This window comes from Prionailurus bengalensis, chromosome C1, assembly GCF_016509475.1.
Source record: "Prionailurus bengalensis isolate Pbe53 chromosome C1, Fcat_Pben_1.1_paternal_pri, whole genome shotgun sequence".
In the NCBI taxonomy this organism is placed as follows: domain Eukaryota; kingdom Metazoa; phylum Chordata; class Mammalia; order Carnivora; family Felidae; genus Prionailurus; species Prionailurus bengalensis.
The window spans coordinates 77,147,285-77,171,954 of NC_057345.1; the positions used below are offsets into that span (position 1 = coordinate 77,147,285).

At 45.6% G+C, this 24,670-nt stretch overlaps 1 protein-coding gene across 1 annotated transcript; it reads right to left on the reverse strand.

The window, feature by feature from the left end:
• Positions 1-18,209: 18,209 nt before the first annotated feature.
• On the reverse strand, positions 18,210-23,947 carry BARHL2 (BarH like homeobox 2). The gene is made up of 3 exons (XM_043575537.1): positions 23,314-23,947; positions 21,240-21,465; positions 18,210-19,476 (listed from the first exon to the last, which is right to left on the reverse strand). Exons 1-3 carry the CDS (start codon positions 23,936-23,938, stop codon positions 19,164-19,166), a joined length of 1,164 nt encoding a protein of 387 aa, XP_043431472.1. The 5' UTR covers positions 23,939-23,947; the 3' UTR covers positions 18,210-19,163.
• Positions 23,948-24,670: the final 723 nt, after the last annotated feature.

Genomic DNA, 24,670 nt, shown 5'->3' on the forward strand with positions numbered 1-24,670 from the left:
AGGGCACCCAGATGTTTAGTTTACTTATCTCAAGCCTTTCCTTTAACATATGTGAATTGCCTATGTGTACTATTTCTTTCATATTTTTAAGATATGTGCAATGTGATTATTTTAAGGGTATGAGACCTGGTACAATACATTTCAGACTTTTTTTTTTTTTTACAAGTATAGTTCTTTGTAGTTGAAATTTGAACAAGAGGCGTGATAATGAGTAGGTTGAGGGAAGGAAAGGTGTTATCTCATTAAGGTAATTACTAAGACATCCCCACCATTATATCGGTTTGAAAATGTGGCAATTAAAGCGCCCTACATGGGCTCCTGGAGACAAGAGAACAAGACAGTTCTCTTGGAACTTCTATGTTACGGTTAATGTGTGTCATGTAAATGAAAGGGTAGACTACTGCTATTTCCTTCTTTTCCTTAAGGCCCACCCCCACCCTCAAATTTCTTTGTGGGTTATGTTTCTTTTTTCTTTTTTCTTTAACCTGAATTTAGTTCTGATGAAAAGTGCCAGATTGACAGTCCTAGAAGGCAAAGCCTTCTATTTACCCACAGAATAGTTGGAGCACAGAAAACAGTAAGGCAAGATAGGCAGGCAACATGCTACCAACCTAAATCAGAAGAGACCTAACCTCTTCCTCCCTCTTCAGCCAGGCAAGTCTCCTTCCGTGATAAGAAGGCTGCCAAATTCATACCCATAGTCAGGGAATCTCAAAACACATATAAAAAAATGGTGAGTGGTGTTCTTAGCTTACTTTGCCACAACATATACAGGCTAACTCAAGTTGCTTTCAATTCACTAAGGCTGAATTTGCACTATTCACTGTAACCACTACCTTTGGTCAGGGGTAATCCATTTCCCCTTTTGAGATGATCATCTTGCTATTTCATTGCTTCCACTACCCTAACCAAGATAAATAATAAATGTGATACAGCAAATAACATATAGGACCTGATCTCCAAGATCTTGCTTTCATGCTCATTCAAGCATTATTTATCTCAAATTAAGGAAAGCAATTTGAACATCCAGCTATTGAAGAAGAGTTGACTGGATTATGACATACTTATGGAAGAGAATACATATATCAAGTATGATACTTACAAAAAGTTTAAAATAATACAGAGAAACACTTGTACTACATGGGAAAAACATAAATGATATCCCAGATGAAATAGATCACAACTATATAAAAATTCACGGCAAAAATCTACAAATAACAAATCAAATATTAGTAGTGGCTTTCTTTGAGTGATAAAAGATGAACTTTTTCTCTTCTCTTGACTCTTCAGTATTTTATAATTTTTTACAGTGAACATGCATTACTTTTTCAATAGGAAAGTTATTTTAATAATCTTTACAAAACATCCCAAGTTTCTTTTGCAGTAGGATTTGACCACATAAATTTAACTCATTAAAATTGAAAGCCAAGAAGCATCTGAAAACGCTGTAATCTTGTAGTATCTCTTTCCTTAACCTTTATCTTCACAGAAAAAAAGTGGGAGAAGGGGTAGGGGTGGAAAGAAAAAAAACTAACCATAGAAAGAACTAAAGCTTAGTATAGGTATTAAACTAGATGACCTTTGAGATTCCTTCCAACCTTGGGTTTCCATCAAGATCAGTTCTGCTTAAAATCCAATTACCTATTAATGTGGATGTTGGAAAAGATCTTTTCGCCAAGTTTCTGAACAGAACCAAGTTAAAGTCATGCTCCCCTTACGGGACTAAATCATTCATAGGATTAAAAAAAGAAAAAGCCTGTAAAACATGTTGCCAAATAAAGGCAACGCCCTGAAATGCCAGGGAGGTATGAAACACCACTGTTAATAAGAAACGTTTTGAATAGTTGGTGTTTTTTTTTTTTTTTTAAGTCCTGTTCCAAAACAGTAATATGCAATAAATTTACAAGCTTAATTCAACTTTTCAGCATTGACATCCTTCAATAGCAATGCTTGGTCCATCACCTTCGCCCCTTAAAAACATCCCAGACATATAAAATGGCAAAGCAAAAATCAGAGGATAAAAGCTGAGTGAGAATGGCGGGCAGAATAGACTCTACGAACCTACGCCTTTTTAAAAGTCTCCAGGCAGGCCAGGGCTTTCCGCTCTGGAATTCACTCACCTGACGCTCCTCACCAGATTCCTGGCCAGCATGTCTATTACCAATTCCTGAAATGAAAGTAGTCGTTACTGCTTTACTAAACGGGGTGGGAAAGTCTTGGTGTTTATATAAATTCTAATTGAATCCTACCCTAATAAATATCTTCGTGGGAGGACTTTCCACAAGTGAAACTAACTGTACCTTCTTTGGGGATAATTGGGCCACAGGACGCATGGTAACATGGGCAGAGCTGCATAATGTCAACCCTTAGGCACCGTCAGGGGCGAAAGGTTTAAACCAAAAATGGTAACAAGAGAGAAGGTGACGGAAGAAATAACAAGTTTGGGCCGGGTCTCTGCAGCCGGGCCGACCTGGGAAAACACCCGGGGACTGAATGACTAGCAAAGAGTAAGCAGAGTCAAAGGAAACCTGGAAACCCAAGTGATTGGGCAGCTGCTTTCTTTCCTGAACTCTGAGTGGACACTGGTGGGAGGGGGAGGGCAGCAGAAGACTGACACGTGATGGGAATGGGTGGAGCTATCTCCAGCTGCAAACAATTGGTTCTTGATAATAGGCTATAACATAAATCTAGAGAATAACGTGGAGGATTCCAAAATACCGATTGCCAGAAATTTCTAAAGCAATCCGGAAAAGAAGAAAGACAAAATTAAACATCCCATGACTGCATTTATTCATTTGGGCTTAATGTGACTTTCTGGTTAAATCTACTGATGCATAGCAATGAAAGATTATGTGACAATTATACATTTATTTACATATGAGTATATTTCATGTAATCCCACAATGTGGTCACTCAAGTCTCGTGAGGAAGTAGGAGTCTCTTTGAAATCCTCTTAATTGAAACGATTTGGTAAGCTTCCATTACTAGAACAGTTTGTGGGGAGGGGGTACTTGGGTGGCTCGGTCAGTTAAGCCTGGGACTTCGGCTCAGGTCATGATCACAGTTTGTGGGTTCAAGCCCCATGTTAGGCTCTGTGCTGACAGCTCAGAGCCTAGAGCCTGCTTCTAATTTTGTATCTCGCTCTTTCTCCACTCCTCCCCTGCTCATGCTCTGTCTCTCTTTCAAAAATAATAAACATTAAAAATAAAACAAAATAGAATAGTTTGTAGGAAATGGAACAGGTGAATAACAATGTGAGGTTTTGTTTTGTTTGGTTTTGTTTTGTTCTGTTTTCAGTGGACAACTCTCTTTGTTGATATCTAGGCTAGGATTTTCCTGCCCAATGACCTGCAGATGCCCAGCTTGGGGAAGTAGGAGGTGATGCAAGAGGAAGTTGGGCAATCAGCTCCTTCAGTCTATTAGCAAACATCATTTGATCTTTCAGAAATTATGACATGCCAATTTTCTCAAATGAGAACTATTAGAAAATCAAAATCTTTGAATTAGATTATTAGAAAGTGATTTAGGGACACCTGGGAGACTCAGTTGGTTAAGCATCCGACTCTTGATTTCAGCTCAGCTCTTGATCTCCGTGCCATGAGTTCACGCTCCACGCTGGGTGTGGAGCCTACTTGAAAAAAAGAAAAGAAACGAGTGATTTCATAGCAGTTTACACAACCAGAAACCTCTCTACAGAAAAAAAGACCTACTGTGATCTGTTCACCTGGAAGACTTCCACTTTCACATCAAGCTTAGCCTCCCTTCAGCAGGAAGTAGCTCTGACTTCCATAGCCTTTTCCTAACACTATCAGCAAGTTGGCTTTTAAATTATGAAATAATTTTGATCTAAAATGGAACCAGAGGATCTAAAATGGGAAATCTCATTCAAGTGCCCACAGGAAAATAAACTTAAGGACTGAGAGACTGATTTCCCGTAAATGCCTGATCTACAGAAAGCTGGTAATGTTGGGATTATCTTTCAAGACAGGGAGCTGGTCAGGAGCTACCTCATATCAACCTGAGAGAAAAATTTACTTATGGTTTCCAGAGACATGAACAAAAAATAACCCAGGTTGGGTTGATCTTAAAGAATAACCTGAGTTGAGCTTTATTTGTATGACCGGACTGGTTTTGTCTGCTCAGGGAATTTTCAAAGCTGGTTTCTGTTTGTTTTTTACTTTAACAGATTCTAACTGAACTCTCCCCCCTTTACATTTCCTGCCCATTTATACAGCCTGCCCCAGACCCTCAGCACGCTCACCTGTAGCTTGGTACAGTTTGCAAGTCCTAAATTCCAATTACTCTGCTATACCCAAATAAACTCATCTTTTTGACAATTTTGAGCTTGACTCAGTTTACCTCATTTTTCAGTTGACATTCCTTGACATCAGGAGTAGGATCCAAAGGAGTCAACCCTCAAAGAACAACCCTTGGAACCCAGCAAGGTACCCACAAGGAGTCCCTTACATTTACTGCCTCTGCGGGTCATTGTCTCCTTTCAATTTAGTGAACTCTTTTCTTGGATTCCAAGCTCCTTGCCTTTGGTTGAGCTCTCTGACTTTATTCAGGATCTGTTTAAAAGCTTTGTCCCTTTTGGTAAATACTCGTTCGTTGTGTTATTAGAAGCACACTAGAATTTCAGTATAGTTTCTTTGGAATTCTTAAGAGCAAAACAATTTTTTTTTAAACATGGTATTTGTGGGCATGGGTTGAGCAAATAAATTATACTAGAGTGGTTGCCACCTCGTTTCAAAGACTTTGGTCTCGGAAGCAACAGACTCCCCTGAAAGGATAAAGTGGTCAGGGACAGGCCAGGTTGACATTAGTTTGTCTGCCAAATGCAACACAATTTCCATGCAACAAGGGGACACCTGGTCATGGGTCAGCTAGCGCAAAGGCGTCTGCCAGGGGAGAAAAAAAGGGTATCCCGTGAAAGGCACATCATAAAACAAAACACAACTCCCAACCTTGAAGCTCCCAACCCTGAAAACATACCCATCAGGCTATTTAAGAGTATTGTTTTCTGTTGCTCTCAAGGAAACCTCTGAGACACAGGATCCCAGTCATCTAAATGCACTAAGGGTGGCCCTCCTTCAGGGACCCTGGATGGTTTTATGTGAAAAAATTATGGCCTCTCCTCATGCGCATTTTTAACTAAATTGACCAATCTTACTAAAGGTAATTTAGAACTTCAGTGCCTATTATGGGGAACTTTCAATCTCCCCAAACTTGCTTTTTTCCAGACTAAATTAGAAGACTGCAGGAATAGAATTAAACAATCGGAATGGGATAGCTATTTTAATTGGTACCTGGAGGCTTCTGAACGTATTCAGGATTCGAAAATTGCCTCTTTACAAAATACTATTTCTAAGTAACTGAAGCAAATAAACTACTGGAAGACAATTTACGAAAAAATCTGAAGCCTCTTCCTTGGCAACACTGGCCTAGGCCCCAGGTTGTTCCACCTCTTCTAGATTCACCTCTGTCTTCTTCTAACCCTTTCGTTTATCTGAACTCCCCTTCTTCTCTATTGCTGAAACGTTACCAACCAAGCCTGTTAAAACTCTCCCTTTTAAAATTAGGTCTTCTGAGGATCCAGCTAAACCATTAATTTCTTATGTCCCATGCACCAAATCTGAACTTAGAGCTATATATAGTAAAATATTTTCCCAAGGTAACCGAGGATCCTCATAGACTTGCAGAAAAATTCAACATTGTAATTCAAACTTATCAACCTCACTTCTATCTTTGTCAATTAGTCCATGTGTTTGTTGGAGAAAGTCAAGCCCAGCATTGGATGAAAACTGCTAATGTGGAAAGTCCTGAACAATCTTTAGAATTCCAAGTAACTCAGCCACCACCTCTTTTATACAACTAAGCTCATGGCATAGCCAAATGGCTGCATCTTGCCATCCCAAGGGCTCTCCCTAAACCAGTAGACTGGAGCAAAATTCAGGCATGCATCCAAAAGCCTGCCAAATCTGTTCATGATTGCTACAGCAGACTCCACGTTTATTTTAAATTCTGGAATCCCTAGAGGTGTTGACTCAGGGTGGCCTTTAATTCAATGTTTATAAATGGCTTAAACAGAGAGCTATCCGTTAGTCAACAGAACCTGTGTAGACTGGGAAACAATGTATACCCCTGATCTTGTCAATCTGGCTCATCAGTTAGCCTGCACCCTAGAAGATGAATCGAAAACAAAGGCAAATCCAAACCAACAGCAAATAAAATTTTAAATTTCCAATTTCAAAAGATGGAATCTCACAAACTCTCCCTATGAAACTCTGTCATTATTCACACAAACAAACAAACAAACAACAACAACAACAACAAAAACCCTGGCCTTTGGAGAAAGGATTGCTACAAATAAAAAAGCTCTAGACAACTACAGCCTTCCATGAGCCCGGGGCCAGACTCATCCCAATGATGGGACTCTGAAGAAACACAATGACTGTTCATTCTACCATTCAATAGGCTGGGGGAACTACTCTCCAGATTGGGAACCAACCCCTTACAATATTAATCAACACAGGAGCTATTCTACCAGTGGTCAACCCCTCTACAATTAAACAGGTCTTCCCTCAGAGTAATACATTTACTCAAATCGTGGGGATCTCAAGTAAACCACAATATGTCCCTATTTCTAAACCTATACCTCTTTGTTTGGGACCTTTGCAAGATAAACATCCATTTCTCCTCAATGAATCTGCTCCTGACCACTTATTAGGATAAGATTTCTTTCTCTTGAAAATGAGAAATAACTTTTGAGTTCAAATCTCCTGAACCAAAATCCCTTGAGCCTAATCCCCAATAAATTCCAAACCCTTTTTCTTTCTCATGTACTTTACAAACCAGTAAAGATCAAATTTCAGACTCACTTCCATTATTAGATTTAGTGTCCCCTACTCTATGGGCAAAGTCCTCTACAGACATAGGTAGAATTCATAGTGCCCCCCTCCCCCTTAAGATCCAAATTGACCCCTCAAAACCTCTCCCCCTAATTAGGCAATACCCTATGAACAAGGAAGCTTCACATAAAAACCTATCATAGAAGGCTAAAAGGCACAGGGATTTATTACTCCTTGTGCCAGCCTTTTTAATATCCTTATTTTACCTGTAAGAAAACCTAATAGTCAAGAATAGAGATTTGTCCAAGATCTCTGAGCAATACGTAATAACATTGTTATTCCCTGCCATCTTGTAATCCCTAATCCCCATACATTATTGGCATCCATCCCTACCAAAAGCAAAATTTTCACTGTAATCCACTTATGCTGTGCATTCTTTAGTATTCTAATCAATAAGGCTAGCCAATCAATATCTTTTTGTTTTACTTGGGAAGGATAAGAGTATACCTGGACAGTACTGAATACTAAAAGTCCTCTATACTTCTCACAAATTTTAAAAGCTGACTTAGACAAAATAAAATTTTCTGGAGATTCCACCTTACTATAATATGTAGACTATTTACTTCTCTGCTCACCTTCTAAGGTCTCTTCCCAAGAAGACAATATTTACCTGTTAAAACTCTTACCACTAAGGGAAACAAAGTCTCAACGAAAAAGTTGCAATTTGTTCAAACTCAAGCCAGATATTTAGGACATTTAATCTCAAAACAAGGGTTACATCTAGGCCATGGTAGACCTCATGGCAACTCGAGTTTCCCAAAACCTAAAACCAAATGTCAGTTACAGAGCCTTCTTGAGCTAGTTATTGTTGCAATCGGATTCCAAACTTCTTAATGGCCCAGCCCCTATGTGTCCTATTAAAAACTACTAAACCTGACCCTATTACCTAGGAAAACAAAGATGAATTGGCTTTCAAAACCTTGAAAGAAATCTTAATAAATCTACCTGTCCTTGGATATCAAAACTATCAACTACCTTTTTTTTTCCTTTTTGTATTTGAAAAGGAGGGAAATACCCCCAGAGTACTTACCCAAAAAAACGGAGGCTACCACACCTAACTCTAGGTTACTACAGCCAACATTAGATCCCACAACCCCACACTCCATGCCTTAGAGCTGTCACTTCTGGGAAAGGCCACTGAAGAAATAGTTATAGGATCCTCCTTGACAGCCTTTTACCTCATGCTATCAAAGCTCTCTAGAACTCAAGCCACACCCAACACTTTGCATTAAGCCATCTTTTATAAAATTTTCTTGCTAACCTCCCCTCATATCACTCTTGTTTGTTGTATCAATCTCAACCCTGCCGCTCCTCTTCCTTATTTCCTGAGTCAAGTCCCTATGACTATTTGACTTTGACAGATCACTAACCTCTCCTGATAACTTATAAGAAACCTCCTTGGCAAATGTTGATTTCTCATGGTTTACTGATAGCTCTTACCTGATAAATGAAAATGGTAAATAGTGTGCTAGATGTGCATTATCAACACCTTTTGAGGTCATTGAGGCTGCACACTTACCTTTGGCTGTTTCAGCCCGACAAGCTGAATTACATGCTCTTACTCAAGCATGTACTCTAGCTAAGGGTAAATCTACAAACATCGATACTAACGGTTAATATACTTTCAGACTAGCCCATTATTTTGGAATGTTATGGAAACCACAAAGTTTCCTTCCTTCCAGCAAAGACAAAATTAAAAATTGTCCTTGTGGGGCGCCTGGGTGGCTCAGTCGGTTGAACGTCCAACTTCGGCTCAGGTCATGATCTCACAGCTCTTGAGTTCGAGCCCCCCGTCAGGCTCTGTGCTGACAGTTCAGAGCCTGGAGGCTGCTTCAAATTCTGTGCCTCCCTCTCTCTCTGCCCCCAACCCACTCACATTCTGTCTCTGTCTCTCTCAAAAATAAATGAACATTAAAAATTGTCCTTGTGTCCGAAATTTATTAGATACTATACTCCTGCCAGCAGTTCTGGCTATTAAAGGCCCTGGGCATTCTAAGTCTGACTCTCTGGAAGCCAAAGGAAACCACTCACAGATGTCTTTGCAAAAAATGCTGCTTACAGGATCCATAGAGCAAGCCTCTATCACGGTCCAGAAAACTACCTCCTCTGGTGACAACCTAAGAGATATACAACAATTAGCCCCTAAAAAAAATAAAAAATAAAATAAAAATTGAGGTGTAAAGGCTATTGGTATCATGAAGAAAAGAAATTCTGGTTTCTGACAACCAGTCCTGCCAGAAAATCTAAAATTTCCATTATTAACTATCATACATGAATTAAATCATTGGTCAACTGATAAAATGATAATGTTCATGAATCAATAATGGTGGGAAACATCTGCAAGGCACAAAAAAAAGTTTTTATCTTTCTTGTTCCACCTGTCCTAAATTTAACCCAAGGAAACTCATCCATACTGCCCCTAGACATTTTAGTTTACCCAGTGGACCATTTGAGGCTTGACAAACAGATATCATACAACTGCCCCCATCTCATGGATATAAGGGCATTCCAGTAATGGTTTGCATGGTTTCACACTGGACTGAAGATTTCCCATGTAGATAGGTGACTCTTCTGCAGCTAAAATCCTATTGGAAAAGATTATTTCCCCCTTGGTCTTCATAGTAATGGGGAAATTCATTTTACTGGCCAAATACTTCAACAAGCCTGTGCTGTCTGGTCAATTCTGCAACACTTTCATTGTGTTTGTTGTCCTCAACACTCAGGACTGGTTTAACATACAAATGGAATTATTGACTCAGCTAAATTAGTGGAAACCATCCAAATACCTTGGGCAAAAGCATTGCTGTTGATCCTTCTAAATCTTAGACCTACTTTCTTTTGGATGCATAAACTTTCACATTTTAAAATAATTACAGGATAGCCAATGCATTTAGTCCCTGCTTCTTTTAACCCAAAACTAACAAAAAGGTGTATACGTTAATTTTGCAAACACCCAATGAAGTCCATAGAAAATAATCATGCTCTGGTAGAACAGTCTTTCCATGGAGCGCTCTCTGGAGATGAAGACATCAAACATCATACCTTTAGTCTGGAGATTTTGTCTATTGGAAAAGACATTGCTAAAAAGACTCTCTTGGACCTTGCTGAAAATGTCCCTACCGGGTATTAATTAATCTCTGTGCAGCCAGACCTCAAGGAATAGATATCTGGGATTCATACACCACATCTAAAGAAATACCCCAAATCTGAATGAAGCTGTACACCAACTGGTGATCTGAAACTGAAAATTTGTAGGAACTGAAGCAGATGGCATCTGAAGTAGACAGCTTACTCAAGATATCCGTGTCAGGCCTATATAACTTTCTTGTTTGTTTGTTTTTAATTACTCTATGTTTTGTTAAATCAGATCATTCAGGCTTTTAATTGTTCTTTCCTTAGTTTTTGTGCCAGGCCAAGTATTACTCATGACAAACCTGAATTGGTGGCCTGGCCACTGTCTTTATCTTTGCTGTCTTTAGATAACAAAACCAATCTGGTAAAGGGGCACGCTCAGTTAAGCGTCCAACTTCAGCTCAGGTCATGATCTTGCAGGTTGTGAGTTTGAGCCCTGCATAGGGCTCTGTTCTGAGAGCTCAGAGCCTGGAGCCTGCTTCTGATTCTTTGTCTCTCTCTGTCTCTGCCCCTCCCCCACTCATGCTCTGTCTCTGTCTCTCTGTCTCTCTGTGTCTCAAAAAATAAATAAGCATTTTAAAAAGTTTTAAATAATAAAATAATAAGAAAAGAAAAGAAGAAAAGGAAAGAAAAGAAAAGAAAAGAAAAGGAAACCAATCTGGTAAAAAATGTAAGATTTTCCTTTGGTACCTTTGAGACCACACATGTTATTCCTTCTAGAAGACTGGTACCAAATACTATGGCTTTCCATTGTGTGCTACCCACTCATAAAGGGTTATCTCTCACTCAGGTCTGGACTCTTACACAGAATTTTTATGTTTCACAAACAGTGACAGAAATGGCAAAATTCTAGGATATCTCCCATTAAATATTTGTGACTATACTATTTTATATGATCCAAATCAACATGAACTCCCTATTTGGCATCCAAAAGACTATATCATCTCCATTAATATATCTCAACGGTGGGGCAATGAAAGCCATAATAATGCCAGAAAATGGGAAGCTAATGTGTTCTCATTCAGTGGTATTTCACTGGGAGTTAACCAAGAATCTGATGAATGGTGGAAACTTACTTTTTCCCTAGATATCTTCCAGATCTCCAGCAAAACCTTACTTATGCTAGATCAGTTCGCTTGTGTCTTCAAATCTACTTTCTTCTACTTCTATAGATATTTAAGATGCTTACATAACCATTCCCATAGTGCTCATAAACCAGATTGTCAAGAACTTTATATAAATGATCATATTTCTGATCATGAGATTCCGTCTTTCATTCCAGGAATAAGAATCTGGGCAAAGAGAACCAATTAAGCCTTAGTCTTAGAATACACTGGGTATTTCTTTTTGTGCGGAAGAAACATATATTCTATACTTCTCCTTAATCAGAAAGGAGGTTGTAGGATCATTACCCTCACCCCTAATGTCAAAATTAGAAAAACTCTTCCCTCTACTACTTATATACCTGCTCTGAGGTCTTTCTCCTGTCAAGCTAAAAGGACATGTTGGAACTGGGAATGTTATAATTTGGGGTGGCTGCCTACCTATAACCCTACGGTAGACAGAAAGGGTTTGGGGCATGCTTTCGCCAGAGCTCTTTTTCCTTAGACTGGGAGTAGCAGACCTTGAAAAAGCAATTCACAATCTTTTCTATAGTCATGTCTACCACTTTCAATGCTTCTGTTCAAGCTTTTGAATATCAACAAACCCAAACAGACAGCCTTGAAAGTAATCCTATGAAACCACAGAGCCCTAAACCTCCTCACTGCCCCACAGGGGGAAGCTGCACCTTACTTGGAGAAGAATGCTGTTTTTATGTCAATAAGTCAGGGAAAATAACGCAAGAACTAAAAATAACAAAAGACAATATCAAGCTGTTAGCAGAAGTTGGCCAAGCTCCCAGAACCTGGGACATTTTCAATCTATTTAACATAGGCAATTGGGGAAAATGGTTGAGAGGTGCATTTCAATCAATAGCTATCAGTGGGCTTTTGGTCCTCAGTTTAATCTTTTTTATCAAATTTCTACTATTTTGTATTAGTACAAATGCCTTCTTCCCAAATGTATATACTAATTTTTTTTTCCTTTCAAAGGCTTTTCCTGAAACTCAACTGACCACAGAAACTAAATGGTCCACTTTAGAGGGATATAACTGAAATTCTTAAGTTTCAATCATCTTGTTGCTCAAATGAGCCCAAAGAAATTCCATATCATTTCCCTCCTCCCTGAGACAAGACTCCTGAGGATGGCCTTTCTCAGCTTCATGGTAAATGACACCTGGCGGTCCTCCTCGGCTTCACAGGACATACAATGCAATCCACCTTTGACAAAAATTAACAAGCAACACCTGAATGACATAACTGATCAATGGTGCTTTCTATTAAAGATCTTGATCAAAAGGGGGAAATGTAACAGAATTTCAAACTAAAATGGAACCAGAGGATATAAAATGTAAAATCTCACACGTGTGCCCTCAGGAAAACAATATTTAGGGACTGAGAGACTGATTTCCCATAATTTCCTGATTTATAAAAGCTGATAATGTTGGAATTTTCTTAAGTTGATAGAGAGTTGGTCAGGAGTTACTTCATATCAACCTTGGGGAAGTTGGGGTTATGGTTTCCAGAGTCATGAACAAGGAATGACCCAGGTCTGGTTGATCTTACAAAATAAGCTGAATTGAGCTTTATTTGTATGACTGGACTGGTTTTGTCTGCTCAGGGAATTTTCAAAGCTGGTCTCCATTTGTTTTTTATTTTAACAGATTCTAACTGAACTCTCCTCTCTTTACATTCTCTACCCATAAATATAGCCTGCCCCAAACCCTCAAAACCCTTGCCTGTAGCTTGCTACAGTTATCATGTCCCAAATTGAAATTCCCTCTGCTACTCCCAAACTAATCTGTTTGACGATTTTGAGCTTGCCTCTTTTTTTTTTTTTTTTTTTTTTAGGTCGACAGAATGTAGACTAGTTTTCCATCGTGGGTACTGTGCAGCATAGGAGTGGGGAATCAAGGTACCACCAATGCCTAATTTCTCTCTCCTAAGGCGGCATTATAAATACATATTACTCTATAGATAACTTTCCCTCCCATTTCAGGTAAAGATGCGCACCCTGTAACACTTCTTCCTACAGCCCCCAGGCTCTTTGGGGGCTCCCCAGGGGTGCCGGAACCTACAAAATGTAAGTAATCCGTGCCACTGCAAGTCTCTATCCGCTCTAAATTCCATTTAGCAATTCCATCCCTCTAACTGTAATGGGGAGGGGGCAGGTAATCAACAAAGAGGAGTTGGCTTCAAGAACTGAGGGAAAATCTGAAGGAGGCAGTCGTTTGCAGCCACGAGGCCCTTTGAGGGGAGGGGGAAAGAAAAGGGGATACAGAAATGAGCTCCCACCTGGGCAAAGATTTACATGATTACCGGAAAAGGAGAAGTCTTTATAATCTCTCCCGAGTCCACCGAGATGTGAGAGAAGGGCCCTGCTCTGTAGGCCCAGCCCAAGCACGGATCGTGAAAGCATCTGGACTCCTGCCCCTGCTCTATAGGGTCCCTGTCCTAATGCACGCATTCCTCCCTGAAACACGGTCGGTAACCGGGCCCGGGGACTTGTGGCCGCGGGGCTGTCCTGGGGCAGAGGAGCGCAGAATCTCGGCTGGGGCGCGCACGCTGGGAGATCCCGCGCGGAGCCCTAGCGCGGCCGCGGACCTTGGGAACCTCCGCTCAAACCGCGGGCTGCAATGTGTGTGTGAATCGTTAGAAGGCGGGAGGACCGCCACATCTAGGGCCTCTGCAGTAAAGAATCGAGTCTGGCGGCCAGATATAGGGGCGGGTGGGGGCGAGAATCCATCAGCTCCACAAAGTAACAAAGCCCTTTTATCGTAAATCAAGTTCAACCTCGCGCTCTGGAAGGTCCTCTTCTTTTGGTGGAGCTCCCGCGGAGGCGACCCGCTGTCCTGGACCGGATAGTAGCGGAAACGAGGAGACTCTCACCCGGGAGGAGGACCGGGGTGAGAGCGCGGTGGAGATCCGGCCTTTCGCTCCACCCTCTCGGCTGGGCAGCCGCCTCGGGAACGCTTCTCTCGGGCTTCCGTCCGCCGAGGCGGCGGTTCGCGGAGAAGTCAGGGCAGCGCGAGCGAAGGAAGTAAAAGTGCCATTTAGAGCGATTCCACTGGCGACCTCGCTGCGGCCGCGGCGCAAGGGCTTCGAAGCAACAGACCTGAGGCCCCACTCCTCCCCAGTCGGCTTCCACTAAGAACTTATTAAATAGGGACGGTTTAGAGTTGATCTGTCACTGAGCACTACTTACCCCGAGATCTTTGGGTTTTTGAATTACTTTATTGATCTGAAGATTTTCTTCTTTGGAATGTGACCCTGTTTGGACTTAGAGCTAATCAGGAAACGCTGCCAGGAGGGCTCTTTGTAATCACCTCGCGGACCTCCCCCGCTGGTGCCGTCGACCCTTCCCCGGCGCGCCCCTTGCGGTCGCCTAGGCTTTGCAGGGAACCCATCAGCCCCCGGCTCTCCGCTCCACCGCGCGCCCTGGGAGCTGTCTGTGGTGCTAGGAGAGAGAACTCAGGAAAGGGAGGCCCGGGGAAGAGACCAGGAGACAGAGGAAAGAAACTGAGAATGCAGTTTCTTGTTGGCCAAGACGGTCCGCCCCGTAACATTCGGACTGATAGAGACCTTCAAAATTCAGCCGGAAGGAGGGGAGGAACAAAGTCCCTTCTGGGTCACCGCACCGCCCTGAGGCAGCTGACCTGCTTTTCCAATGCAAGAGGCCAGTGACACCTCCCTTTCTCTGAAAGCGCACACCCTCAACTCTACACACGAACCCCCCACTCGGCCCTGGGGGTGTTCAGCCTGCCAGAAGTAAGAAGGAAGGGGCACTGGGCCCTGGCCATGCTCCAGGGAAACAATCAAGTGGTAGAGAGGAAGGCTGGAACTAGCCAAGAAAGTGGGACAAGACAAAGACCTAGTGGGAAACTCAAGGAGCCCAGAAGCACTTTCCAGGGTCCATGAGGTAAACCCTGGGAAAGCCCCTACTTATCCCTCTGCCCGCACCTCTCTAGCCAACAGCCAAGGCAACAGCCAGCTTTCCCTCACTAAGGATTCCGAGCTACGGAGGAAACATCAATCCCCTTGGAGGCTCCACCCTGCCCTTGCCCATTCCCACCAGTGGAGAAAAGTCAATCTCTTTCCAAGCCTGTTGACTTCAAGCCGTGCCTGGCTCTTTAGAAAACTAAGCAGCTCTCTTCCAGTGTATTTTTGTAACCACATGGCTTAACAGGAACTAAAGTTTCCCTAGCCCTGGGGAGAGCTTTTCCAAATATTTTTAGAAAGTTAAAAAATGTAACAAAACAAACTACTCACAAGCTGCAGTTTAAAGCGGGGAGGTAGGATTCAGCAGACTCCTGGGGAAGGGCTGCCTAGGTAGGAGTCAGAAGGCAGGGAGAAAGGAGGAGGGAAGTCTTGGTTTGAGGGTAAGTGGGTTTTATTTGCAACAGAGGAAATCCGCTGTCTAATTTGCCATGTGTGGGCTTTCATTTTAAGGGGTGGAGCAAAAAATAAACTGATACAAGGTGTAGGTATATTTGCTGGAGGCTAGAGACAGGCTGCAATCGTTACTTTACAACTCACTGAAAATTGCTGGCTTGGACTAAACTGGCTGGCTGCTGGCCGGGGAGTTAACTTTTTACTTCACCTGACTACAGATTTCTGCTAGGTTTGCTGTGGTCCCAGAGCGGATATTGGAGTGGGCAAATCTAAGGGGGTCATTGTGGGTGTGTAAACATCTCTCTGAAACAAGTTAGTTTTCCTGGGTTTCTGGAGGAAGCAAAGATTGCCACTGCAATTCCCTGATTTCCCAGTCCCCACCTTAATCAAAGCGCAATCCAAATAAAATCCAACCGTGGAGTGCCCTTCAGACACCAAGTGAAGCTAGGGAAAAAGAAAAGGAGCACAGCTCCCAGGGACAGCTGTCCTCTGGGCTTCCATAACTGACTCCAGATCTCCCATGAGAAAAGACCTTTGCCTGTTATCTTTGTTCCTGCTTTTCAGAAAACCTAGGGTTGCACTCCTCATTTCTTAGCCAATCCCCATCTTTGTTGGACAAGCACAGAGGAACAGAGGACCCCTTTTGAGGAAAAGGACGGGTTTGCATTTGACTTTTAAGCCATAGTTTGGGGACATTTAGATAGAAGGGCACCTGATTAAGTGCCCTTGGCAGTGCTGCAGCAGAAAGAAAAGAATGAAAAGAAGAAATCCAGCACTCAGTTTTCTTCCTGAAACAACACCCATCCCTAATATCCAGTTTGCCAACTTTTATGCGACAGGAAATAACTAAAACAAATTTAGAGGGGAAATGACACTTTTAGCTCCCCAGTTTAGGGGATTGAAGAAAACATGACTCTGATGAAAAGCAAATTTAGGAGGACTCTGGGGGATCCAGAGTAATGGCTAACAGCAGTGGAATATAAGGCTAATTAAGAAAACTTGGTCTGTATAAACATAGCGCTTCCCCCTGCATTGTCCACCTATGGAGTCCAAGTTCAGCCTTGAGAGCGAAGGGGCAACAGGCAGGTTCCTCCGCAGAGTGGCTGGTGAACTGCGGGCTGACTGCTGGTAGCAGATGGGTGCTGTGGCATTGCTTGTATTTGTAAGTTTGTTTATGTGTTTTTCCCAACTGGACCTGAGGTCATTCTTCATATGGAATGTGTGATGTGTGAACTCCAGTGACTTCCAGGTCCCTCTTGTGCCCGAAGCTGACTGGCCCCGGGGCCAGTGCAGACAAAAGCTGTAGTACACACCTCCCCCCCCCCCAGACGTGGAGCGTGCCCTTTTAGGCCCAGGCAGACTATTTTTGAGGCATTTAAACTTGACTGTAAAACCCACCAGCAGCTAAGATGGAACAAGGAGAGTCTGCTAGAGTGCCCAGGCACTGGGCATTCCCCACTGGACACAGTGGTGCCCAGTTTCCAGCCCAACCCAGCTATCTTGAGTGTGCCCCCAGCTCAGCAGGAAGAAAATGAGAAGGGCCAGTCCAGACCCTTTTGTTAGAATCAAACAAGACCAAGACCACTTTTGAAGCAAATTGATGAGCTAGATAGAAATCTGCAAACCACTCCCTAATTAGCCAAAGACTGATCAAGGCGCCTGAGGCAATTTCCTCCTGGATTTCACCCCTTTCTTCCCTTCTTCCTTCCCACCCCTCCCCAATCCACACTCCCATAGCACTCCACTTTTTAAAAAATGTTTTTAACTCTACTAAGGTTCAACATCAGAGAAAGTTGGAGGATGGGTCTGGATGTGTTCTGGCTGTGTGTCCCTTTGACACGGGACCAAGGCAAGGAGTGAAGCTAGAGATATGAGAATACCCACCTGGGGGATCTAACTCTGGCTCTCAGGAAATGCCCTTGGGGCTGCAGAAGGTGGGAGCAGCCCTAGAACTGAACCCCTGTTTTGTTGTTCCCTTAGTCTTGAGTGCTGAGCCTGGTGGGGAGCCAGTCTGGTGGGGTGCACCTGCAGCCCTCGCAGAGATGCTACAAGTATTTACACATCCGTTCACACACGCTCCCAGAGACCTCCATCCTCTGGGCAGGGCCCCTCATTTTGTGGTCCCAACCCATCCATGGGTGCGGATAAAAAGCTTGGCAAGCCTGTCGTGGCCAGACTTGGATTCCTGCTCCAAGGCATGCCAGCACAACAAACTCACTAGGACAAGAGGCTCGGCGCGCGGCGCGGAGGTGGGGGCTGGATGCCCGCTGGGGAACGAGAACGCAAGGATCAAAGCCGCAACGAGGGTTTGTTAGCCGGGCCTCTCCGAGTCCCCCGGGCGTCCTAATTGCGCGCCCTGCAGCCGCCCGCTCGCAGGCTGTCCCGCCGCGTGGGCGCCGGGCTGCGGGCTGCAGAACAGCTGCGAGGCCCGAGGAGCGTCCACCCGCCCGCTGCCCAGCGCTGGGGACCCTCATTGCCCCGGGAAGAGCCTAGGAGAAGGAGGAGGAGGGGCCGACAGACCGCGGCTGCCCGGCAGTCTGGGAGCGGGGGAAGTTGGCCGCCCCACTCAGCCAGCACCAGCGGCCTACAAGCGGAGACTTTTCCTCCTCCGCCTCCCGGGCTGCTCTGAAATCATCCTCTTAAAAAGAAAGGAATTCACACATCAAATAACGGCTCGGAAGAGACCAGCGTGAAAACTGGAGCTGCTTTTATAGAACTCAACCCAAAGTCGTTACAGATTTTGTAAATTCCTAATATGATGGGAGGGATTTTTTCCCCCTAAACCAAGTCAGGCATTTCATCATAGTACGTTCTGCTTTAGTAAAATCAGCTCCCTTGAATTTCATCGCTTGTTAAAAAAAGATAAACTTTATTTTTGTAATTTTCAATCACAAAAAAATCTATATTTTTGTCTAAGCATTTATTTTACTGAATCAAAAAGACATGAAAAGAAAAATCATGTTTTACTAACGTATATAAGTGACTCTTTTTTGGACAACATATAATAAATATGATATATCACTTATCACTCAGTCTTTCAAATGTACATTTTTTTTTTTCATATTATGGAGCATGCCACTTTTCCAAAAGAAAAAAGGTCATGAGAAATCAGTGCAAAGTTCTCAGTTACCCTCCTCTTTTCTCTGGGGCAGACGGAATGTCCACAGCAACGCCCTGTGCCTCGGAATCTGAGGCTGGCTGTCCATCTACAATTCTCTCTGCCCCTACGGCTTCCTCTCCGTGCCCTTCCTTCTTCCCTCCTTTCCCCTCCCCCCTCCCTCCCTCCTGCTTGTCCGTAAAGTCATTTTTAAAAAGAACTTGAGGTTTTGTTTTTGTTGATGTTTTCACTTACTGGTCGCACTTTCTGTGGGGGCAGCATTTTCGCCAGTCACACTGCTGTGGGGAGCTTTCCAGCCCTGTTTCTGGGGGTGGGGAGATGGAGAGTGGAGGGCTGGCTCCTCTTTGGGGCCCCCCCCTCCCATTGGTGTGCGGCTTCTTCTCTCACTTCCCTGCTTCCCGGGGTCGCTATCAAGAGAGGCCTCGCGGCCTTGAGCGGGGAGAGGAGGGGCAGCTGTCCGGTCGGGGAGGGGACGGGGAAGGGACCGCGGCGCTGTCAGTCGCTCGTTCTTCACCGGGGGTGCGGGGTGCCTGGGATGGGGTTGGACAAGGGATTGAGGGCCGGCTGTCCCCCAGGCCCCAGGCCGTGGATGAGCACGCGGGGCACCAGGGGCCGCTGCAGCTGGGGGTGGGGCGCGGGAGGAGTCCGGTACATGCTGCTGTACATGGCTGCGGCGGCCGCGGCGGCCGTGGTGCTGTCCATGCTGCCCAGCAGGCTTGGGTGGTAGAAATAAGGCGACGGAAACATCCTCTGCAGGGCCGAGTAGTTTCCCGCCTCGGCCAGCAGCTCCAGGCCCACCGCGGTCTGCCGCTTCCACTTGGTCCTGAAAAAAAGCAGGCGTGCAGGCACCCCGCCGCTGTGGGCTCCGTCCAGGCACCAAGGCCCCTTCTCTCATCCTCTCCTGCCTTCTCTTTCTCGGGGGACAGGAAAACCGAGAGCTCTGAGAACCAGGAATGAACCGCACCTCCTAGCCCCCTCCCCCACGATCTTGCTCACAGAGTAACCCAAATTCAAGTCAACTTTGTAAATTACACCCTTAATGTCTGAGACACTCATAAATGAAATTCTACAAGCTTTGCTGCCTTTACCTGACCCTCTGCTCTGCTGTTGCCCCCTTTATAATTAGGCTACTTCCTGAAACTTTCCTGAAGGCCAACTGGGACCACTCTTTCTATAGGCGGGTCTTCTCCTCCTCTTCTAATTCCTTTCCCCAAGTGGCCCCCCCCCCAACAATCCCAGAGTGTCCACTCTCTGCCCCTCCCCCCTTCCTCTAGGACTAGTGAGTAGAAACCATAAACAAAGGGACACAGACTCCTGAGCCCCTCTCAGTCCCCCAGCGCTGTGGAGATACATCTCTCTCCCCATTCTGATAGGACCTTACAGCGGGTGGGGCGGGGGGAGGGGGGGAGGCTTGGGGCAAGGGAGGCAGCAAGGTTTCAAAATGGAATTGGTTTGAGGGAGGACTCTCCCACGGTGACAGTACCTTGGGGCCATTTCAGGAGGGGAAAAATGCATTTCAAGATATTCTCTCCTCTGGGAGAGAGTAACAATTAAAACCTGTGATCAGCTCTTCTCAGTCTCTTCCCTCCCCCACCATACCCTGCTAGGAAGAAGAGGCGATCAGGCCTTTGCTCAAATGCCCCACGAAAGAACTCAGGGCTGGTGGGCCATCCGTACCCGGCAGCTTCAGCCAAATTAATAAACATGTCGCCCATTTTAAATTGGCTACAAATGACACTAATGTTTTCCGACAGAATTAGGGTGGCTGAAACCGTATGTAATGAGACAGAAAATTATGGTAAAGATGACAACTGGATGGGCATTTCCAACCACACTTATGGACGATTAGAAGACAAATGAGAGAAGAGGAGAAGACCAAAAAAAAAAAAAAAAATCGAGACAAGGGAGACAACTGCCAGGCTTGGAAACACGAATAACTTCAGCCTCAGATTGCCTGGGCTCGCACTACACTTCAAGGGCCCGCAAGCCCTTTCCTGATTTCCTTTCAACAGAGGCAGTGATTCCTGGCAGGCTCTGAGGTGACAAATACAGGGGACAGACCCTCGGTCTGGATGCCTGGCCGGCTGCCTCATAAGCCAAGGCAAGGACATTTCAGCTGAGGCCAGTGGGGCAGTTCCTTCCGGACCGAAATAGCCAGGCTGTGTGGCCAGCTGTAGACATTCGGAACCAGCCTGGGGCAGGCCCAAAGGGTGCACAGCACGGGCTCTACAGGCCTGAGTGTCAGCTGCACAGATGTCTCAATTTGAGAAGGTGTGGCTTGATCGATTTGGGGGCAGGGGGGGTGGATTCCAGCCACTGGGGTTTGAGAGGGAAAGCAGCATATGTTAAGACACTCAGCAATGCAAAATGTTCCAAACTCCAGCTGCCTATCGGTCCCTCTCACCTTGGGGATGTGGCTAATCCCTGTTCCAGCCTGGAAGACTACCCCCCCCACCCCCCAGGGCCCACTCTGGGGCCTCTATCTGAGTTCCTGGGGTCTCCCGGGGCCAGGAGGGGAGAAGATTAGCACGATGGTCATGACCTAGATGGCCAGATGCCTTTGCTCCCTGCCACAGCCTCCCTTACCTGCGGTTCTGGTACCAGGTCTTGACTTGGGTGTCTGTGAGGTTGAGTGCAGCTGCCAGGTCCATGCGGTCCTGCACACTCAGGTACTTCTGCCGCTCAAAGCTACGCTCCAGTTGATTGAGTTGATGGTCAGAGAAAGCTGTCCTGGCTTTTCGAGGCTTTTTGGCTCTCACAGGGGGACTCTCCCGGCTACTTGTAATCTCCCGGTCTCCTTCCTCCTTTGTTCCTATGGTAGAAACCCATAGCCGTAAGGTACTGTGGAATAGGAAAGGGGAAATGCCCTCCTGGCACACACTTCCACATCCCCAACTCAGCTGCTGGTCTCGGGGGACTATACTCTGCCACCCTCATCACACACATACTTGGACCCTAGCCAGTATGAAGAAAGAAGACCAAGGCCAAGGAGTTTGGAACTTTGTGCGGCACTCCTAAAAGGGTTCTAAAAGGTTGTCTGATCTTCCCATCTTTGGAAGTTAAAAAGAAAAAACAATATTTCACAATACAGTAGGGTCCTTTCGTTATTGTTTCCTTCACTGGGGCGGGGGGCGCTGTCCCATTCCTTAACTGTTTTCACTATGACCTCATTTTTGCCTGATTTGGAAGTTTTCAAAAGATCTTTCCACTCTGTTTTGTTTTGTTTTGAGGAAGGGACACCTTTTTCATTTCACTTTTTCTGTTTATTGAAAGTTACAGGCACTTGTTTTCCTTTTTCAGATGCACTTGGCAAATGTTGGAATCATGTTCTCTGCAGTTGCTTGCATTGAGTCTTGTAAAGCTTCAGAGAGAATATGTCACCCAGACACCAAGCAGAGCTCAAAATCACTGAGCCCATCCAGGTGACAGCCCAGAGATTTCCGGATTCTATTTGTCAACTTTGGTTTTTTACTGAAATGCTGGGAAATCGATATGTCAGCCCCTCTCTGTTTGTACCCGTTTTTGCTGCGCTCCTTGATCTTCCCTGCAGGAAGAACAATAATCTCTCTAATTGACCCACTGGGGAGGTTGGTGCACAAAAAATCGCCAGACCAGACTGTACATCTGTTTTGGGCACTATTATGCTAATGTGATAATAGTAAACCGAGGAGCCAGTATCCTACCTTCCAGACAGTCAGCACACATCTTTCCCAGAGATGGCAAAGGTTAATAATAATAATAATAAACTTATTAGTAAGGGAAAAAAATAACTCTCCTGGCACATTAAAACTCTTTTGTCATGCAAAGACCAGAACAAACACTTCCTTATAAAATTGTATGAGTAGAAAATGGAAAAAGGGAGTTGAAGGACTGTTTCAATTGCCATCTTCTGATTTTACAAAAATAAATAAATCCAAATTCCATCCAATTTTATTTTCATAAGCGCCATTTCCCAATTACTTGCAGGGAGACGAAAATCTTACTAAAATACAAAGATTCAGTTGGGGCCATGGAGTCAGAAGGGTATTTTAAAAACTGAAAAACTATAAATTTTTACCACATCGGCTTCCCTGTATCAATCACAATCTAATTTTAAAAAGTTGCTTTGTTACTCAACTCGGAAAATTTTCCCTCATTAAATCTGATGATTCCGGTGACGGTGTTTAGAAAATATGGTGTGCTGGGAGGGGGGAAAGAACGAAATAATTTACATTAAAGAATAAACTCTTTCTGCACACACCCCTAAACACCACGCTAGCTAAGCGCGTCCCTCTCTCCCACCTCCCCCCATTCCCACCCCCAAGGTCTCAGCTAGAAAAATCTCAAGTACTTCCCTTTTATCAATGAAAGTATCCCCGTCAGATCCCCTCCGCCTCCGCCCTATTCCTAATACATTGAAATTAAGTAAAACAAAGAAAGGAGTGGGACTGCGGGGAGATGAAGAAGTGGCAATGTAACAATAAACCGAACTTCGGACGAGTCCTCCCGTCGCGCGCGCAGGCCTCCCTCCCGCTAGCAGTTTTTGACCCGGGCGCGATCGTCCCAGAAGCTCCCGGAGTAAGCCCGCATCGGAGACTCGCGGGGGTCCGAAGGGGAGACCGAGAACCAGAGGACCAGAAGCTACACGGCTCAGCCAGCCAGCCGAGGCGGCGCGACTCACCGTGGCATTTGATGTCGCTCTGGGAATCTTCCCGCTTGTCGAGTTTGGTTTTGCTGTCCTCCTGCTCCAGCTTTGGCCTGAAGCTCTCGTGCGCCGCATTGCTCTCCTGCTTCGGGGTGTGGTGGGGAGAGGAGACGCTGGTGCTGTAGGGCGCACACGCCGCCAGAGGTTTGCTGTCGCCCAAGATGTCCTTGATTAAAAAAGAAGAGGTGGAAGTCCTGGGGGCCGAGGCGGCCGGGCCCAGCTGCTGGGCCGGTGGCTGCTGCTGCGGCGGCGGCGGCGGCGGCTGCTGTTGGGGTGAAGGCTGCAAACTTTGCGTGGGGGCCGCGGCTGGCGGCGGCGGCTGCTGGCTGTGGTGGAGGTGGTGGTGATGCTGGGGCCCTTCTGCTACCAGATGCGGCTCCGGGGGCTCCATGGTGACGGAGATGGGAGAAGAAGGCGCCGTTCCTACGGTATCAATCTCCGAACAGGGGGACGGAGTGGCCTGACTCCTAAAATCCGCGGTCCTGGCCTCGCCGAGCGGGCGGAAATCTCCATTCATCATGCCGGGGCTGCCCGAACTGGCACTGGACAAAATCGTGTCTATTCCAAAACTCGACCCGCTGGCCCCTTCCATTGTTGTCATTTCTACATGAGGTCCGCGCCACTTCGCCGCTCAGCAGCCACCGCGACCGAGCAAAGGAAGCTATCGATCGTAAAACAAAATAAACACTAAACAATGTTGTCGCCGCTTTGAAAAAACAAAAAAGTGGGGCGGAGGAGGGAAGGAAGGATAATCGGGAGGTGGCAATCGGTGAACACTTTGGACACTTTTTGTTTTCCTTATTCATAAAGTAAGGGTGAGGAGAAGGGGAGAAGGGGAGACAGAGGGGGAAAGTTACAAAAATTGTTGAGCAAGAACGGAGCCTGCGCTCCAGGGACCACCGCGCACGTGCGGGAGGCGGTGGCGGCGCAGGGGACCCAGACGAAGACGCAGGCGGCAGGAGGTGACCCCGACGCCGCCGCCGCTGCCGCCGCCGCCTGGGTCTGCCCACAGCCTGGCACCAGGCGGCAGCGGCGGCGGCGGACCTGGCAGGTGCAGCGCCCTCGAAGCCCCGGCGGTCGCGCGCGCCCTCGGAGCTCCCGGGCAGCTCCCCGAGGTGGCTGCCGCGGGCGACTCGGCCGCTCTGGAGCCGAGTTTCTGAACTTTCTCGGAAAGTTGTGGAGAAGACACCGCCGCAGTGGTCGCGGCCACGCAGGACGGAGAGGAAGAGAAGGAAAAGAAGGAGCAGGCGCAGGCGGAGGCGGCGGCGGAGACGCGGCGCCGAGCGACTCCGGCCGCTGCCGGGCGCGTTCGCTTGTAATCCGGCTGCGAGCG

What these genes read in the sequence shown, in the direction of transcription:
- BARHL2 (XM_043575537.1), bottom strand. Translation starts at nt 23,938, where the DNA reads ATGACAACAATGGAAGGGGCCAGCGGGTCGAGTTTTGGAATAGACACG. An exon ending in GAGCGACATCAAATGCCACG is followed by an intron (nt 21,466 to 23,313) that starts GTGAGTCGCGCC and finishes TTTCTACCATAG; the next exon opens with GAACAAAGGAGGAAGGAGAC. An exon ending in ACCTGGTACCAGAACCGCAG is followed by an intron (nt 19,477 to 21,239) that starts GTAAGGGAGGCT and finishes GCTTTTTTTCAG; the next exon opens with GACCAAGTGGAAGCGGCAGA.